Genomic DNA, 15418 nt, shown 5'->3' with positions numbered 1-15418 from the left:
GCCTCTGCCATTTCATGGGAAAAGGAGGCAGGAGGTCTGAGGCCGTATGAACTCGCACGGCTTGAGCCAGCCGCTATGGAAGTACCTGTTGCAGCGCTGTCACAGCTCTTCCTCCTACCTCCCACTTGCCTGCAGGTCTCTATAGCCTCAGGTTGACGCAGCGGAAAGCTCTGTAACCTGGCACTGCTCCGGTAATCAGCGGCTTCACTGTGCCTTCTGGTGCCCCCCCACGCCGCTAATATGTACCGCCCTCCTCCACAGGCCTCTCTGCCCGCACGTTGCGCTGACTGGCTCGGGCAGGGCAGCTTTGCGAGCGCCCGTCAGCGCTGTAGCCGGGTAGGGGCGGGAGGCAGGCGCCTGGCTCGCTGGCACCGACAGGGCAAAGCTGCTCTGCCGCTGCCAGAGCCGCTGCCAGAGCCGCGCGGGCTCGCGCTGGCCAGCGCCATCTTCTCGGCGCGCCCAGAGCCGCTCCGGGCCCCTCGGACGGCGGTGACGGGCGGCGGGAGGAGGTGCGCTCCCGCCCCTGTCCTCCGGCGGCCGCAAGGAGCGGTTCCTCCCCCGTCTGTCCGTGTCTGTCCGTCCGCCCCTCGTCCCGCAGCAGCGTCTCTGCGTGCCATGGCGGTGAGGCGGCGGTGTTACGGGGCCGCCAGACAGGCCGGCCGCTCCTGCCGGCGGCCATGCTGGCTGCCAGGGCGGCAGGCGGGCGTCGCCATGAGCCAAGCCGCGCCGCTGCTGGTGTTCCTGGTGGCGGCTGCCGGCCGGGCCGGCGGCTCGGCCACGGGCGGCCCGGAGCTGCACAGCCTGCGGGGAAGCTGGCAGCTGAGCAACGAGAACGGCTCGGTGGCGCTCCGCGGGGAGGTGCCAGGCTGCGTGCACACAGCCCTGCAGCGCCGGGGCCTCATCCAGGTACGCCTTCGCCCGGCGACCCTTACCCTCAGTGCTGCCCCGGCGGAGGGGCAGCGTCCGGCCTGTTCTGCGGCTCCGTGAGGAGAGTCAGGCTGAGACTTGTGTGGTGGCGCCCGAGGAGAAGCTTTTCCCTCGCCATGCCTCTCAGAAGCGGGCAGCCTGCCACAAAGCAAAAACGTTCCCCCCGTGATATCTCCACACGTATGGTTAGAGGCAATCCCCTCACTCTGAGAACGCTTTGTCCCAGTAGCTATGCTTCAGTTGCTGGCCTTGCTGCTACACCACCCAGACTTGGTTTCCTTAGCCCTTTCAGTAGCACAGGGTTTGATAGCTGCAGCATCCTCTGGTGGATAACTGAAAGTTATCCATGACGAAACAGTTCCAAATTGGGCCTGGGATACAAGTGCCAGCCTGTGCTCTGGTGTGCAAGTTTCCATAGTTTAGGCGTGGTACTACCATCAGGTATCTACAGTATCATCACAGCGTGTAAGCCATGTTTTCCTACATTACCTCTAACGACAAGTTAAACCCACCCTGTTGAAGTTTAACTTGTTGATGTGAGAAGTCTGCTAAAAATGCCTTTAAACACTTGCAGAGCATATTGGAGCCGCTGAGATTGTGTACTCCTGTGCTGCTTAAACAAGGTATATTCAGAAAAAATAGTCCAACACATAAACATTTAAAATATTCGTTCCTGCCTTAACATTTCTGAACTTTACTGTTTCTGTTTGCTGTTGCCTTTTCTAGTTTTTAGATTTATGAAAACATAGTAGGCTGAAGATGAGCCAGCAGTGTGCCCAGGTGCCCAAAAGAGCCAATGGCATCCTGGCCTGGACCAGGAACAGTGTGGCCAGTAGGACGAGGGAGGTTATTCTTGCCCTGTACTCAGCACTGGTCAGGCCACACCTTGAGTGCTGTGCCCAGTTCTGGGCTCCTCAATTCAAGAGAGATGTTGAGGTGCTGGAATGTGTCCAGAGAAGGGCAACAAAGCTGGTGAGGGGCCTGAAACACAAACCCTATGAGGAGAGGCTGAGGGAGCTGGGGTTGTTTAGCCTGGAGAAGAGGAGGCTCAGGGGTGACCTCATTGCTGTCTACAACTACCTGAAGGGAGGTTGTAGCCAGGTGGGGGTAGGTCTCTTCTCCCAGGCAACCAGAGACAGAACAAGGGGACACAGTCTCAAGTTGTGCCGGGGTAGGTCTAGGCTGGATGTTAGGAGGAAGTTGTTGCCAGAGAGAGTGATTGGCATTGGAATGGGCTGCCCAGGGAGGTGGCGGAGGCACTGTCCCTTGAGGTCTTAAAGCAAAGCCTGGATGAGGCACTCGGTGCCATGGTCTAGTTGTCTGGCTAGGGCTGGGTGCTAGGTTGTACTGGCTGATCTTGGAGGTCTCTTCCAGCCTGTTTGATTCTACGATTCTATGATAGTGACCACTTTCTGGTACAAGTGATCAAAAGATTGGTAGCAAAGTACCCTGATAACCTGTGTGCACTCAACTTCTTGGACCTGATAAGAGTCATTCTTAAGATGCTTTTCAAAAAGGAAACATGTGGAAAGTGAAATGCATATCTAGAACAAGAAAAAGAAGCAGAACCTAGTGAAAGTAGCAACATCTATAAATCTGATAAATACACTTATGTACTAGAAAACATGAAGTACCATCACACATCTGACAACCAGTAGATCTTCAAAGATAAACCTCAAACTGATTATCAGGAATATATATATAATAGTACTTATTGTGGGCCAAATGTTGCATTTCTTGTACAGTATGTACTTAAAAAACACATTCTAGATACATGCATTTTGTATATAATCATTCATTTTTTATTCTTCAGATTATTGCCCTACACTGCTGTGACTAAAATTAGAGAGGTATAAGGAGAAAGTGACGCCACTTTGGACAGGATAATTATAGCACCGCTCTGTGTTGGCATAGGCTGGGAATTCCAGTGCTAATAATAGAGTCCAAAGAGTGTCACTGACAGATAAAAGAAACAGTCAACACTGGAAAAGTAAATACACTAGGAAGGGATAAGCTGAGCCATGATGGTCATGATGGTCTGTTGTTTCAACAGCTCTGTGCTAAGTGACATGACATTCTGCACACACACAAGGTTTTAAAGTGGCTTTTCTAAAGCTTCAAAAAGTGCATCAGGCAGGTAGACCTTATATGGAGGATCAGTGAAGAGAACTGTGCTGGTTTCTGCATGCAAAAGTGCCTAAGGTAAACTGAGTGCCTCAGATGTTCAGCTGTGCTGGAAGGTGTTGCTGTAAGAAGTGTGAATAATTCAGGAGAAACTGTGACCAATGCACTGACTCATGCAAGCAAGATAATGACGTAAGGAGAGACTCATGTATAGCTACACACATTAAGTACTCTTATGAAGTGAGAAAATGTGATGGCTAATTCAGCTGCATTGCTCTGAACTGACTTGCAGTTTTAGTCAGTTCAAGCAGCAGTGTGCTATTTGGAAACGATGCTGCCATCATGAACTCTTGTGTGCCTGGACAGAATCCAAGCCTGCACAGAGGTGTGAAAGCTTAGTCAGCCTGCTGGCCAGCAGCATGGGTCTTGCTTAATAGGTAGATGGGTGCTTGGATAATTAAATCAATTGTGGTAGCTTGTGGACAGTTGGAACATGTTTATGTGAATGCAAGTGTGCTCTTGCTCCAAACATGTGCTGACATGGCCAGATATGAACCCATGCTAGTCTGGATACTGTTGTAAGCTGGTGGTGTTAGAATTGGTGTGGACTGTTGAGGAGCTCAGTTAACCAAAATGCTCCATGAGTGCAGTTGCTTGACCTCTAAACAGGGCCCAGCTGGTGTCAGGTTAGTTCCAAGCTCAGAATGAGCCAACTTGTTTCTAGGTATGAGTGTCTACAGATAATTTAAGATCTCCCATTCTGCTCAGTGCCGGTCAGGCCACACCTTGAGCACTGTGTACAGTTTTGGTCCCCGCTATACAAAAAAGATGTGGGCAGGCTGGAAAGTGTCCAGAGAAGTGCCACGAGAATGATCAAAGGACTGGAAGACCTGTCAGATGAAGGAAGGCTGAAACAACTGGGTTTGTTCAGCAGAACCACGAGTGAGTACATAAAGAGTGGCTGTTGTGAGGAAAGAGGCTCTCTTTTTACAAAGAGTCCCATAGTAAAGACAAGGGGTAATGGGTACAAGTTGCTAGTGGGGAGATTCAGACTGGATGCCAGAAGAGGTTTTTTCACCATTCAAACTACTAGACATTGGAATAAACTCCGAAGAGAGGTGGTGGATTCCCCTCCATTAGCCATTTTCAAGGCCCGTGCTGGGCCATCTCATTTAAACTGTACTCTCTTACCCTGAAAGGTTGGAGTATATGATCCTTGAGGTCCCTTCCAACATGAATCTATGAATCATTTTAAGCCTATTCTTACTCAGTTTAGCTAAGCCCAGTTTACAAAAATAAACATTCACACAAACACTTGCACCAGAACAACTAAATTAGGTTGGATGTTCAGAGGAAGTTCTTTACTGAGTGTGTGGCCAGGAACTGGAACAGGCTGCCCAGGAAGGTGGTGAAGTTGCCATCCCTGGAGGTGTTTAAAAGGAGAGTGGATGTGGCGCTTGAGGCTATGGTCTGGTGATGAAGGACGCTGGGATGAAAGTTGGACTGGCTGATCCTGGTGGTCCTTTCCAACCATAATGATTCATAGTGATTAGTTGTGCTTAAGGATTTGATTTGGTCAAGGACTTGTCAATGTGAAACTAATGGTTGGACTCAATGATCTTGAAGTTCATTTCCAATCTAAGAAATTCTGTCATTCTGTGATTCTCTAAATTGTTTTTAAATCACATTTTTGTTTAAAAGACAGAATGGAGAGCATACCAAAATAATGGGGGCAGCCTTAGAAGATTTCAGAGCTACCATAGGTAGTGTTAAATGTGGTCAATCCCAGCCACCACAGATCTAGCATTCAGCAAAGTAACAAACCCCTGTTTTTGTGGAGTCAGTGACATAATTCCTTGTTGCCATGTGTGGCTCATGCTGCAAAAAGTGTGCTCAGCTGTTAGTCCTGAGATTTCTCCACTTCAGTGAAAATGCTTATGATCAAATGTTTTCAAATGCAGCTGCCTAAAATCATATTCCTGTATTCCTTTTCCTACAAGAACGTGCACACAGTCTGAATTTTAGAGGCAGAGAGCCTCAGTACTTATTGTCTCTGGAAATCAGCCCTTTTTGAGGTTAAGTGTAGAATTTGGAGCATTATTGTATAATTGCCTAAACATCTTGGCAATTATAATAAAAGCTTTCATCCAGAGTAGGTTTTTTTTTCCTTTGTTCCTTTTGCTTGTTGCTGTTAAGTGTAAGATTTTCATTCATCCTGCTGAAAGTGTCACTACAGCAGCAATCCTAAAAGCTTACTGCTTGTAACTGAAAGTGAATGCTGGTCTGAAAAGCTGTCCCAGGAAACAGGAAAACAAAGCTATTGGAAACAAAATCATTCTGGGTGGCAAAACCTGCATGTGAAATCTATGTGTTGTTTTTCTGTGTGATTTGCAAATGGCACGGTACCCTAGTAGGTTGAGAGAGGTTCTCCTCCACCTCTACTCTGCCCTGACAAGGCTGCATCCAGAATACCATGTCCAGTTCTGGGCCCCTCAGTTCAAGAAGGACCGCAGGGAACTGCTTGAGAGAGTCCAGTGCAGAGCCACAGAAATTATTAGGGGAGTGGAGCATCTTCCTTATGAGATATGTTTATATATATGTAAGATATATGTTATATGTTTATATATATGTAAAGGGTGAGTGCCGAGAGGAGGTAGCCAGGCTCTTCTCAGTGGTACCAAATGACAGGACAAGGGGCAGTGGATGGAAGTTCAGGTATAGGAAGTTCCATGGCAACAGGAAGAAAGGTTTTTTTTTCCTGTGAGAGTGACAGCACTGGAACAGGCTGCCCAGGGGGGTTGTGGAGTCTCCCTCTGTGGAGATACTCAAGACCTGCCTTGATGTGTTCCTGTTTGATCTGGTATAGGTGATCCTGCTCTGCAGGGCAGTTGGGACTGGATGATCTTTTGAGGTCCCTTCCAGCCCCTGACATTCTGTGATTTTTCTGTAATTATGGTAAGAGCTCTAAGGGCAGGAGATAGCATCAGAGCGTGTGTTCAGCATAGCTGTTTTACTAACATTTCCTTAGCTCTCCACGGCTCTTGCTACTATTTACATGTAGAGTTTAAACAAGACAATTAAAAAAGCATATAAACAGGGGTAGTAGTCACTTGAATAAAGTTAGTGCAAAGCACAGACATAAGCATGGACATTATGCAAACTTGAATCTGTTGTGAATCCTGCATCTCTAGAAAAAGATCTGCAGAAATCATTTTGTCTGAGGATGTAGTTTTTAACTACTGTTAGCATAGTATTTTCACTCAGGCAAAAATTCTGACAAGTAAAATGTACCAGCAGTTAGGTTATGCATTAAATCTTTGTGCTAGAAATAGTCATCCTCCGGTGAGTACTGCATGGCGCCATTTCTGCTGTCAGGTGACTATAAAATTTCACTTCTGATGACTATGGCTATTGTGGCTGGATTTCCTCATCTGCCAGCCTTCTGCATTCTCACAAAAAGGCTATTTTGTCTTACTAGCTGTCACTTTGATTTATGCAGAACTATTATGGGGGGTCTGCAACTGTAATGCTAATAGAGGGGCTGAATAGCGCTGCAGTTACTGTGTCTTTATACAAGGGCACGCTCTTGACACAGGTGGTTACAGTGGTCTTGATCCTATTTGGATATTAAAATATATTAGAAGACACTAAAACTTATTTATCTCAAGTGTTATTTCTGCAGTTCTGTAAGGTAGTGTGAATATTTTATAGCTTGTTCTGCGTTTGTATGAAATACACTGTTGGGTTTTTTTAACACTTCATCGTAACTTAGATTTTTTTAGAGCAAGTCAGGTGAAAATTGCATCTAGTATCATATGGTTCAAACAGATTAAATGGCATTCATTGATGAAATAGTTGATTAATATAAATATATTATTTTCTGTGAAAACATTCTTGCTGTGCTTAATTGTGTGAACATATGTGGAGGCGTTCAAAACCCTAAGTGAATCCTAGGATAGATATTAAAGGGCACTCAAGTTTATCTTTCAAAAGCCCATGAGATTAAAATAGATAAAAGTTATAGTAAACTATTATATACAGCAGAGTATTCAAAGATTATTAAGTAGTAGGTATTAATATGCTGTTAATTTAACTCTCTGGTAGTATTTGGCTCAGTGTTCATCTGTAATAAACATATACTTGAGCATAAGGTGGCATTCATTTTGCTGTTTTCTTAGAGCAACTGCTGAAAGTGAGTTACTTTAGGATGAACTTCAGTAACTGACTTCCCAAGAACAAAATCCATTCATCACTTCTGTTAGGTCAGCTGCTATAGCTTGAGATCTCAAGGACGGATATAGACAAGTATCTTAACTATTTAGCTTCCAATCTGAGGTTGGCAACAGCAAAATCATTACATTGTAAATCATGAAATGTTACTTGCACGCTTAATTTTGGTAAGCTATTACATCAGCAGGATTTTTTTAAGGTGCACATTATAAAATAGCAGCAGAGCATGTTTATGAGATAAGAGCTTGCAAGATAGTTTCAAATGAGGTCACAACACAAGTAGGATAAGGCAAAGGAATCTGAATTTTGTTCCTTTTAATAACATTTCATTTATGACACACCAATCTTCTTGCCTAGATCCAGCTGGCGCTGTCTGGTGCCATTCAGGAGCTTGTGCCGTGTTCCCGTGGACTCTCATAGTGCAGGGGCCTGAGGCTGGCCCTTCGCGGGGCCAGGGTGTGCCTGACGCAACTCACTTGGGCTTTGAGCCTCACTTCTGATGTGTGTGCATGTCTCATCCATTTCCTGCTTAGCGGGAGAAGCTCTTAGCTTGTATGACTGTGGCTTTGCAATATCCCCTTAAAAGCACTGCAAGGAGGAGCTTCCATCTAGCCGCTGCTTGGCAGTGCCTTCAGCTTAATGCTGGCAGTGCTTTTGGAGTCCTGCTGATGTCCTGCTACCCGAAATGGAAATTGCCTCCTTTTGATGCTCTGTAGCAGGGCTTTTTACATCATCTTAGAGCAGGTGATTTGCTGCTTGCTTACAGCGCTGAAGTTGGGAGTGGAAAACACGCAGGGAGCTTGAGTGGTTCCGAATTTTTCCCCCAGTTGCAGTGAGCTGGAAAATGCAAGGATGTCCTGTTTGATGGGATCTAAAAATAGCTGTAGTTGACTCCACTCCTTTATGACTTGCTTCAAGGAACATTTTGAGCTTAATTAATGTGAACTACCACTTTTCAAATTCTCCCAGCGCTCCTAAGAGTTTTAATGTTATATATATATATGTGTGTGTGTACACACACATGTATTTACCTCCAGCTTTGTGTAACAAACCTTTAATGTGAGCTGATTTAATGTGGGATGAAATTCTGCTTCAGATAAATCTAGTTTGATTTCTATAGGTACATCTTCCAGCACTCAGAACACTTGCATTGACAATAATCTCACAAGTGTATTGAAGAAGTAGTTTTCTTTTCTTACATGACTTTGTTGTGGTCATTCATTTCTCTTGAACTGCCTTAAAATCGTTGTTTGAGCATTGTCACATGGCTGATTTTACAACAGGCAACATTTGTCATGCTTAAAATGACTAAGCAGTCTAGCATTTTACAGCTTTTCTGTGTGATATGGAAGCTGTTTCACTGGTTATGGAGCAATTACATCTGCAAGCTGGTTAACTTTCAGAGAAAAAAACCCACAGAACTAGAAGCTTCCCATCTTAAAAGGCTGATGAAAAAGAAGCAGTCTTCGTGTGAGTTAGAAGGGGCTAATTAACAGCTTCTATGACACATGGTTAAGCAGTCAGTGCATTTCTGGAAGTTTGAAGGCTTTAGCCTAATACAGAAGAAGGAAAAAGGATCTGCAGTAGGCTCTGAGGAGATGTAAACAAGCAGCTCTGTTTGTAAACCACTGCAAGAGCCCATCTGATGATGTAATTCCTGCCTCTGGTAAAACGTTCCTGCAAACAGTTTTGTGTTCTCCAGACATCGGGTCTTCATTAAAATCTCAGTATCCATGCTTTCCTGGAGAAACAGTGGAGATTTCTTTTATGTAGGCTCTTGATCTTTGACTGGCATCAGTGTCTATTGTTTCACCACTAACCAAATGGAGTTTGGCTTCAGTCGGCCGTTGCTAGTGCATTTCAACTTGGATCTTGTGCCTTTTGTTAAGTATTTCACACATACAAGTGACAATGATTGAAATTTCATGTGCACCTTTTCCAAAGCATAACCTAAAGTAAAATAGTAAATAATGTTAAAGCAAGACAGTTGTAAAGGATGAATTGTGGGGTTTTCATGACCTCTGACTTGTGACACTTGCCTTTTGTTGTCTCAATACAGTAAGAGTTTCTTTTATGAGCCTAAATTTTGCTTTTTAATATGGATTTAGTAGCCCTAAGTTTTGCATCTTAATAGGAGTCTGAGATATATTTCCCAGGTATTTTGCATATAAAAGTTAATAGCATGGACATCCTAAAATGCAGTGATTGTTCAGGTAAGCTTGTGGTGACTTCACTTTTAGAGAATATATTGTGGCCACTCCCAGATGGCCAAGAGAGCCAGTGGCATCCTGGCCTGCATCAGGAATGGTGTGGTCAGCAGGAGCAGGGAGGTCATTCTGCCCCTGTACTCTGCACTGCTTAGACCACACCTTGAGTCCTGTGTTCAGTTCTGGGCCCCCCAGTTTAGGAAGGACATTGAGATGCTTGAGCGTGTCCAGAGAAGGGTGATGAGGCTGGGGAGAGGCCTATGAGGAGAGGCTGAGGGAGCTGGAATTGTTTAGCCTGGAGAAGAGGACGCTCAGGGGTGACCTTATTGCTGTCTGCAACTACCTGAGGGGAGGTTGTGGCCAGGAGGAGGTTGCTCTCTTCTCTCAGGTGGCCAGCACCAGAACAAGAGGACACAGCCTCAAGCTACGCCAGGGGAAATTTAGGCTGGAGGTGAGGAGAAAGTTCTTCACTGAGAGAGTCATTGGACACTGGAATGGGCTGCCCGGGGAGGTGGTGGAGTCGCCGTCCCTGGGGCTGTTGAAGGCAGGATTGGACGTGGCACTTGGTGCCATGGTCTGGCCTTGAGCTCTGTGGTAAAGGGTTGGACTTGATGATCTGTGAGGTCTCTTCCAACCTTGGTGATACTGGGTGATACTGTGATACTGTATTATCATGCAGAGGTCAGAGTTTTACTGAGGTAACAAGACCTCCCTTCCTAACTCTTACTGCCTCACAATAAGACATTTGATTGCCTGAGGACACCATGTAGAGACAAGGCAAGAACTTGCCCTCTGTGTGGGCTCAAAGAATGATGTTTATATTGCTGTGAGACTCTAAAAGAGATTATGCTGCTGTGGACAATCACTTAGATGTTAGGATTTTGCTCTGCTATGTAAATGTTTTTTTATTTATACTATACAGCTTGACTGTACTGTAAACCAAATAAGAGGTATGAAACAGTATTTTTCAGATACTATCAAACCCAGAAGTATCATTAGTATTAGCATGTTTCAGGAAGGAAGTAAAAACGAGCCAGGCAGATTTTCTTCAGTGTGAATCTGGATATTCAGGGCAGATGGTTAGCTGTGCTGCTACCGTAGCAGATTTGTATCAAAGGGCACCTTAATGAAACAGCTTTGTCTCTTAGCTGAGCTTGAGTCACACAGTCCAGAAGTGATTGGTCTCTGTTTTGGGGAAGCAGTTCTGTTGTGCAGCTGCTGAAGAGGACTGAACTGAGCTGTCAGTCACTGATGCCTGCACTCTGAACTGTCTGACGTGGAGATGTAACAATGCACCTTTCTTCTGGCTTTGTATGAGGCACAAGGTGGTGGGTTGCCAGGTCCACATAACTGATTCCTTCAGCCTAGGCAGGGAACATTGTGACCCACCATAAGGTAATAAATACAGCATGAAGCCAGAAAAGTCAAGGACGTAGCTGAGACCAGCTGTGCCTTTATTCTTCCTGGGCAGTGTGAATAAAAAGAAATGATCACATTTGATGTCAATGCAGCATAAGTCTCAAAAGTAGTCATTTAATTTTATACAGCAAAACAAATCATATTGTTTCTACTCCTCTTCCTCCCTTCCTCCCTTCATTAAAGTTACCACAGGAGGACTGATTGACAAAAAACCACCACAGTATTTGCAGTTATTTTAAACTGAAGAGATCTGTTCACTTCTCTCCCTGGAGGCCTAAAATACTGTTTCTTTGCCTCTTAAAATCCTATTAGATATACTTTCCCCATCATTATGAGGGTGATCATGTTTCTCTTTCTCTCATTAAGTCATAAGCTGTCTTGATTTTTTTTAATATCCACCCTAGTCATTTCTTATGTAAAAAACAAATCCTGCTCCCTGTAGTTTATGAATGGTTATAGCAAACAGGTTTTCACCTATGTATCTAAAGTCAAAGATTGCCAAAGCTTTACTTTCACATATGGGTAGATTCAGGGAAACCAGTGGATGTAGTCTACCTTGACTTTAGCAAGGTCTTTGACACCATTTCCCATGACATTTTAGTGAGCAAGCTGAGGAAGTGTGGGATGAAGAGCGGACAGTGAGGTGGGTTAGGAACTGGTTGCAAGATAGAGTTCAGAGGGTGGTGATCAATGGTGCCAGGTCCTGCTGGAGAGCTGTAACTAGTGGTGTCCCTCAGGGGCTGGTCCTGTTCAACATCTTCATCAATGCCATTGATGAAGGCACAGACAGAGTCTGCTCAGCAAGTTTGCTGATGACACCAAGCTGGGAGGCTTGGCTGATACAGCTGAAGGCTGTGTGGCCATCCAGAGAGACCTGGACAGACTGGAGAGCTGAGCACAGAGGAACCAGATGAGGTTCAACAAGGACAAGTGCAGAGTCCTGCACCTGGGGAGGAATAACAAACTGCACCAGCACAGGCTGGGAGGTGAACTGCTGGAAAGCAGTCCTGTGGAGAGGGACCTGGGGGTCCTGGTGGATAACAAGTTAACCATGGCACAGCAATGTGCCCTTGTGGCCAAGAAGGCCAATGGGATCCTGGAGTGTATTAGGAGGAATGTGTCCACCAGATCAAGGGAGGTTCTCCTCCCCCTCTACTCTGCCCTGGTGAGACCTCATCTTGAATACTGCGTTCAGTTTTGGGCTCCCCAGTTGAAGAGGGACAGGGATCTGCTAGAGAGGGTCCAGTGGAGGGCTAAGAGGATGATTAGGGGACTGGAGGGCATGACTTATGAGGAGAGGCTGAGGGACCTGGGGCTGCTTAGTCTGGAGAAGACTTAGAGGGGATTTGATAAATGTTTATAAGTATCTGAAGGCTGGCCAGGAGGCGCGGACAGGCTCTGCTCACTTGCTCCCTTGGGTAGGAGAAGGAGCAATGGGTGTTAGTTGCAGGAAAAGAGGTTCTGCCTCAATAAAATGGGGAACTTCTTTACTGTAAGGGTCACAGAACACTGGAACAGGCTCCCCAGGGAGGTTGTGGGGTCTCCTTCTCTGGAGACTTTCAAGGCCTGTCTGGATGTGTTCCTCTGTGATCTGTGTTAGATAGTATTGTCCTGCTCCAGCAGAGGGGTTGGACTCGATCTCTTTGTGTCCCTTCCAACCCCTAACATCCTATGATCCTATGATATTATTTCTAAGGTGAAAAGGAATATCAGGAATAACCAAATAAGGTGGATTTTGCATTTGCAGACTGAAATAAGAGCTGCTAATCTAATGGTTATCATTATGCATTTCATGTAGTAGCACTATTACTAAATATCTTAACCATTTTCTTTCTGTTGGTCTGTTGTCAGGATCCGTACTATAGGTTTAATGATGTGATGTACAGGTGGATCTCACTGGACAACTGGACTTACAGCAGGACATTCAGAGCGCCTTTTGACATCCGGTATGCATTGAAGATACATCTGAAATAGTTCTGTGCCATCTCTCATGCAGAATTGCTAGGTAATATGTCAGCTTAAAATCTGGTTAGCACTTTTGGATCTAACAAATTATGCAATAATGTGTAACTGCAAAGCTGTTGCTAAAGAACACTTTAGTAGTTGCTTTTCCCTGTTTCCCACCCCAGTTGTTTAAAATTAGGTAGGAATTGTCAACTAAGGAAGGATAATATTTAGGCTAGGTGGAAACTAGCCCATCTGATACCTGGTGGGTATGTGAACATGGTGGGCTGCAGTCTTGAGCCACTTTGGCTGTTACCTGAATTTGACTATTTAAAGATACAATGTAGCCACACTAAGTTTTACAACTGACTGGTAGAATCATAGAATCAAACCAGTCAGAGGGTTTTGGACAACTCCTACTAAAGATAATGGTGATGCACATTTTTATATTGTCTGTATCCTGTGTGTTATTAACTCTAGATATTCTAACAGGGTTTTTATGCCTGTCTTATCTTGTGTAGAAAATGGCAGAAAGTGAATTTGGTTTTCGAGGGAGTAGATACAGTTGCACACATCCTGCTCAATAACATCACCCTTGGGAGAACGGACAACATGTTCATCAGATATGTAAGTAATGTGTTTATTTCTGAAGGGAATTCTCTTTCAAGACCCTCTTGTGCTGAGCACTTCCAGTACATTCTAGTGCACATAAAAATAGGTCTTTGGATGCAGAAAGTGTTGACCTGAGGACTGCATGCATAATCAGATAACTGTTAAAAGAGAAATGTACTTAGATTTGCAGTAGCAGCAGGGGCAGATTTAGAGGTGAATGTGTCTTCTTCTAAATGAGTGGATCCACACAAGAGGATCAGTTCAGCTAATATAAGTCTTGCTCCTTGGGGTCTGTCACCTAAGTTTAAATATGTTACACTAGCCATAAATCTGCCTATTAATTGGTATTAGAATGATTTACATGTGAATACTGAAAGGAAAGTGAACTTGTTGAAAGCCTGTGTGTTTCCATGGGTTTGTTTGGTTGTTTATATAGGGGTTTGTATTTTTAATATTGGGCTTTTGATAACACTGGGTTGTGTTTTTGAGCTTAGCCTGTGCCTGCATGAGAGTACTCAATGTGGAATGATCTTCAGAGTGACAGAAGCATTCAAGCTAGTTTTATAGCTTTAAACTAGTGTTATTCTGAGTAACTCTATGAGGGGCAATCTTTGCCTTTCTCTGAAAAGAACTGAGAAAAAGAAAAAAATAAAGGCTTAAGAATGTTAGTGTAATAACTGGATTACAAAGAAAACCTGATGCCTTCATTTATCATTCTGACAGATTTTATTGCAGAGGTACTGGCCTGAGACATGAGAGCCAGATTCTGCCACCTGGGTCTGTGTGACCTGGGACAAATCACTTGGTTTCTCTGTGACTTAGTTTTGCCACAAGTGAAATAAGAAATTTCATAGTTTTTATGGAATCATAATTATTTACTATTTGGAGAGTACCTGAAGGATTGCCAGCAGCAGGCTTTGAGGAATTGGGAAGTGATGTTATTTTGTTCTTTTTTCTGAAGTTTCATTCTCTTTCAGAGTGTAATAGTTCATGAAATGTCTTTCACTGTAAAACCAGAGGGTAGTGCATTAGATTGAGTCTAAGATTACTGTGACCCAGACTTCTGCTTTGTTCACTTGTTCAGCATGGCACATGGCAACAACATCTGCAGGAAGGACTCTGTGAAGTGTGTGGGATGCAGTTTGCTTTGTAATTTTCAGCTGTATGCTGCAGATAAAAGTCATGCTAGCTGGGATGCTCACAAGTTGGAAAAAATTGTCAAGACTTGTCACAGATGAACACTGTGAGGAAGAAATGGGTATTAGCATTTTGAAACCATATCATCTTGATAGCAGAGGATAAATCTGAAACCAAACATTTATCCTTCTATCCAGCCACACAGAAGGGGATTTTGTGAGCCAGTAAGGAAGCCCCCAAGTGCTTTTATCATGGTGGCATAGAATGTGTATCTGCACATGTTGAGCGGGAGAGTGCTGGTGGTGTGAACACAGCTTTGCAGCATTCACAGAGTCACAGAATCACAGAACCAACCCGGCTGAAAGAGACCTCCAGGATCATCCAGTCCAACGTATTGCCCAGCCCTGTCCATTCAACTAGACCATGGCTCTAAGTGCCTCTTCCAGTCTTTTCTTGAACACCTTCAGGGACAGCGACTCCACCATTCATGCAACAGGCAGCACAGTGCTGACAGCACAGGGGCAGTTGGAAGGGCTCCTGTATAGACCAGCTTTCTGAGCTGGGACAAGGTGTTTTTCTAAAGATGCAGATGAGTTCTGAATATGAGGAAGGAGGATAAAGATTCTGTTGCCTTCCTTATCCCTCAAGCACTTCTGTGTGTAAGCAGAGTGCTGCAGCCTACAGTTGTGGCTCAGTATGGGGGAAGTAGTTTCCCCAGAAACATCTCCTTGTATCTGGAATGTCATGGTGTATTTCCTTTCCTTAGCTTAAGAAAATAGCTTAGCTTCTTTTCCTTCAGAAGCTGAGCTTGGTGAGAC

General features: G+C 44.7%; 1 protein-coding gene across 2 annotated transcripts in view; it reads left to right on the top strand.

Annotated features, from left to right (window-relative positions):
* The first annotated feature begins 348 nt into the window (after nt 1-348).
* Nucleotides 349-15418, top strand: part of MANBA (mannosidase beta) — a 60842-nt gene continuing 45772 nt past the window's right edge. Inside the window, exons 1-3 of one of the 2 annotated variants that reach the window (XM_064148413.1) lie at nt 349-906; nt 12759-12853; nt 13373-13478. In XM_064148413.1, coding sequence (XP_064004483.1) covers nt 616-906; nt 12759-12853; nt 13373-13478 — 492 coding nt within the window. In that variant the 5' untranslated portion in view covers nt 349-615. The remainder of the gene's footprint in view (nt 907-12758; nt 12854-13372; nt 13479-15418) is intronic. The other variant, XM_064148411.1, reaches the window with a different exon arrangement.

Source organism: Pogoniulus pusillus, chromosome 9 (assembly GCF_015220805.1).
Source record: "Pogoniulus pusillus isolate bPogPus1 chromosome 9, bPogPus1.pri, whole genome shotgun sequence".
NCBI lineage: Eukaryota > Metazoa > Chordata > Aves > Piciformes > Lybiidae > Pogoniulus > Pogoniulus pusillus.
The sequence above is the reverse complement of the archived record's forward strand: the minus strand, read 5'-3'. Positions and strand labels throughout refer to the sequence as shown.